Here is a 4,449-nt window from a genome sequence, read left to right on the forward strand (position 1 = left end):
CTTGAGATCAGCATTCAGCACATACATTGCCAGTAGCTCTTGCTGTCCAGTATGGGTGGTTATAGACCAGTTAGTGCTAAGTATAACATTACTGGATACAATCGTTAGGCAATGGAGTGTACCATATCCCAAGTCTCCTTAGGTTTAGTGAATAAAGTTTAGTAGATAACAGTAGAGATAAAGCATTATTAGTAGATGAGTATAGTTGAGATCAAACTCTGAATTACTATCATTAATATTGCTAATCACTTCATGACACTGAACTTGAGATGGAGAAACAAGGTAGATCTATACAGCATCACTGAGCCATTCTACTCTTCCAACTGTGGCTCCTAATACAAACCATTAAATTATACAAAGCCAAAGGATTATATCTGAATATGTGAATTAGTTCATGTACATGCATTGTCTATGTATGTGCATGATCCAAAAATTTTTCCTTTTTGAAAATTTTTACATCTAAACAATTTGTGTGATTAAGAGTTGCATTTAACTTTATGTGTGATATTATTTTGCCAAGTTTTCATTTCGCAAAATTAAAGTCAGAGTACGAAGTACCAGATATATTGTACTGACATATTTATACAATGTATTATGTGTATAATACAAACTCACATCTTGCTAAATTATCACTAGATATATGTAATGGTACATAAAAATCAGTTAGTTTGGTTTCATTCTCCTTTATTTATGCATTTTACATGTGTGCATGCTACTGAATTAGTGACCAAATAAAATAGCCAATCCTACCTTCCTCATGCTGTTCCCAGTCTTGTCTCAGGGCAGGAATCATAATAGGATCATCATTGATAATTTCCAAGAAAAGAGAGACTTTCTCATCATTACTAGATACATCATTCTTTATCTTCTGTAGAAGAGGAAGGGACACTTCTTCCACTGACAGTATAAACTCTAACAAATGAAGTGACTCAAATATTGAGTGAACACAACTACTAGGAATCACTCCCTCATCACCAGGTACCAAGGATCTCCCTTCCCAATAATATGTACTCAACTTGTTACATATCTCTAGCTGCTCTCCTTTACTGAATGATATTTCATCAGCCCCTATGGCATAGTATCCACAACAAGCAATAAAAATTGCGTCATTGGTCAGTTTATGATCATCTTTCATCTGTCTCTTCATCACTTTCAGTGTATGTAATAGTTGCAGTCAGTTTTATTCATTCTGCAGTACACTATGATTATTATCAAAATATATAATCATATCATATTTGTACCAAAAATAATGCCCTCTGTTTAGATAGCTCCAAAGTATTTACTAGTTAGAGCCTGGTCTCACTTGCTCAGAGATGGTTGTTCAATCCCGCTCAAAGTATCTTTTCTATTAATTTTTTTCGATAAATTTTTTGCTGCTAAGAAATAAGCACCCGGGCGTCCAATCGGTAAAATACGGTAAATGGAAAAATCATTGCTCAGAATCAGTGTTGCTGCTGTTGCACCTTATAAACATGAGTTTTTCAAATATGTGTATTTACAGCTAGAATATATTAATGACAGGCGTTTATTTGGACCAGGCGTTTATACGGTAAAATACGGTATTATAATCATATCAAATACAGGGGCATAATTGTAATCATAATCATAATCATACCAAATGGCATGGGTGTAATTGTAATTATAATGGTAATCACATTTAATGACTGGCATGTAATTGTAATCGTAGTCACTACACATGCAGTACCATGTTATCATAGGCGTAATCATAATCATGAATTTGTAATCAACCCTAACCCTGGCAGACGGACAGACTGTTTCTCATCTTAGTGGTCTTTACCCAATTAAATAAGGTTTGATGTGGTGAATTTATGTCGATGTGCTTTTGAGTATGCATGCACATACATGCAGTAGTTTAAAATGTCAGGTTTTTTATAATGCCAAAAATTTATCCCTATACAAGCTATTATTATTATTATTACTTTCTTACAGATTATGCTGATACCCAGTAGTCATCCTGTCATATTGAGGAAGAGTTGTCTGGTAATATAAACCTGAGGACTGAGATATCTGCTTGAGGTGAAGCTGAGGGAAGATATCAGGTATTGCTTTACACTTTTTATAGTATTGATTTTTATTTATTTAGTTATTTGGTTATTTATTTAACAGGTATGGCATGATTTGTTAAAATGTTGTGCTATTAAATCATTTGATTTCGACAGTTTATCAATTCAGTATGGAGAACACAATATAATCTGTAAGGGATATATTTTTGTACATATAATGCATATAATTTTTTAAGAAAAAGTGTAATACTTTTCCCAAAAAACTGACATGCTTCTGAAATGTCCCACCCTTTGTGTATTGGGCATGCATCCCATGCTGAGGCATAGTGGCCAGCCTCAATGATTAAAAGTGATCCTCTACCTACAATGTACATGTAACTACTATTGGGAAATTAAAATGATTTCGTGGTTGAGGCTACTAGGCTTAGTGCAGACTCAGTGTGATACTCACCATGACACATCCCATGAATTAAGGCTGGGTCTGGTAGCGACATGTAGCTGGAGCAACTTGCATGTAATCTATAGGCTGATTTACACTTGCTGCACAATTAACATAATTTAAAGGCTGATTCATACTGCAAAATTAACGTGGGGTAAGGATATACACGTGTATAGCCTTACCTCACATTAATTTTCCAGTGTGAATGGGCCTTAAGGCTATATGTTAAGACAGGAAGTGCTGTATAAACCACCATTGGCCACCATTTACGTAACATTTACTTAACGTAAGAATAAAAATTATCTCTATTCTTATATGTTACATAAACGGTAGCCATTGGTATATACAGCACTTCCTGTCTTTACACATAGTCTTATGTTAAGTTAATTATGCAGTGTAAATCAGCCTTAATACTGCTGCAGGCACATGTATTATGCAGGAAGTGCAACTGCAGGAAGCTACGATGTACAGCTGTTACCCTTCAGGACCACACTATTGGGGCAAGACCACACACTGTAGGCTTCTTGTTCCTTTATTAGCAGGCCCAGACTTCTTTGTAGGAGTTATTGTTGTTTTAAAGGCTGTGTTGTGGCCAGCTCTTAACCCAATTAGAAGCCTACAGAAATTTTTAATTAAATACTTCACAGTGTTGCATTGTGATATAATGTCACTATTATCATAATTATGTTTCATGAATTGATCTCATAGCATGATTTTATATCCTAGTACAGAGTTCATGTGCCAACTTTCACATATTATATTTCTTATGAAAAGGCTACAGGGAACTCCCCAGAGCTGTGAGCTAATCAGTGGTAGCCCGTTATAAAAAGCAGGATTTCTAACTTACCCGCATGCAAGCAGTTATTAAGAGTAGAACCATCGGTACAATGAAGGCCACTGGGGTTGTACTGATACTGCTTCTCTTGCTAAATGGTAAGCTTATGATAGTTAAAATTATAATATTCCCTCCTTCCCAGGTTTTGCTAACTGTCAGAATTTTGACTATCTCATATTAATTATGAAGATGACAACATCCCCTACACTGTTGTATTTCAAGTAGAAGCGACTTATAACTCAGTAACTGGTGATGTGTGTGCTAATGGAGTCACTAATGATACTGCTAACTTAATGTGCCAGAATATGTTCGATGATCCTACTCGTAAAGCTATAGTGTAACCTACTAATGTTAATTTATACTTTTATAGTTATTCTACAAGCAACTACCACAGACTACTCCACCTTCATGTTCAATTCTGTTGCTTATAGTGTTGATTGTTCAAGTGGTATTGATACTTGTCCTGGTACTCAAGTTTCTAACTGTGATTCTTATGGAGGACTTTTAGCAGTCAAATGTGTGATATGTAAGTTAACAACTTCCTGCTTCGGTGTAAAAAATATAATTTAATCCTTTATTATACTTTATTATCATGTACATACATCCAACTTCCCACTAAATTGTTACATGATTTCTATTTTTCTTGATGAAGTGATTTAACCATATATACTTATATTTTATAGTTATGCCAGAATGCTACTCACAGTCGATAGCGATGTTAAGCAATCCAGTTAATACTACCATTCCTTCTGGTGGCTATTATGTAACTGGTCATCCTGTTACTTGCAGCTCTAGTGGTAACTATGTTCCAATATGCAACAGTGTGAACATTGGGCCATTAGAAACAATGGCTATTTGTCTTCATACAACAGGAGATTTTGGTTAGATTACACCTATTGTTGTTTATTTTTTGCTTGAGTCAATGGTACATGTACTTTCTTTGCCTTCATTGACAAATGCAGTTAGATGTAATTATCAGTCCTTATCATTTTAATATAATAATATTCCTACTCTTTAATAATACAATCATTGCAACTGAGTCCCTTTCTCTTTTTAGGTGGGTTTAATGGAGCTCCTTCTGGTATTACTGTTCCTCCTCCTACTCTACGTTTTCATGATACTGTATCTAATCAGTTTAGCTGTTCTGATGA

At 34.9% G+C, this 4,449-nt stretch overlaps 1 protein-coding gene across 2 annotated transcripts in view; it reads left to right on the forward strand.

Moving 5' to 3' along the window:
- Positions 1–4,449, forward strand: part of LOC109586514 (uncharacterized) — a 7,685-nt gene that overhangs the window by 623 nt on the left and 2,613 nt on the right. Inside the window, exons 1-5 of one of the 2 annotated variants that reach the window (XM_020002711.1) lie at positions 2,113–2,215; positions 3,238–3,396; positions 3,441–3,622; positions 3,669–3,824; positions 3,982–4,179. In XM_020002711.1, the coding sequence (XP_019858270.1) occupies positions 3,592–3,622; positions 3,669–3,824; positions 3,982–4,179 (385 nt within the window). In that variant the 5' untranslated portion in view covers positions 2,113–2,215; positions 3,238–3,396; positions 3,441–3,591. Of the gene's footprint in view, positions 1–2,112; positions 2,216–3,189; positions 3,397–3,440; positions 3,623–3,668; positions 3,825–3,981; positions 4,180–4,449 lie in introns of those variants that run through there. The other variant, XM_020002712.1, reaches the window with a different exon arrangement.

This window comes from Amphimedon queenslandica, unplaced genomic scaffold (assembly GCF_000090795.2).
Source record: "Amphimedon queenslandica unplaced genomic scaffold, v1.1 AMPQUscaffold_12853, whole genome shotgun sequence".
Classification (NCBI taxonomy): Eukaryota; Metazoa; Porifera; class Demospongiae; order Haplosclerida; family Niphatidae; genus Amphimedon; species Amphimedon queenslandica.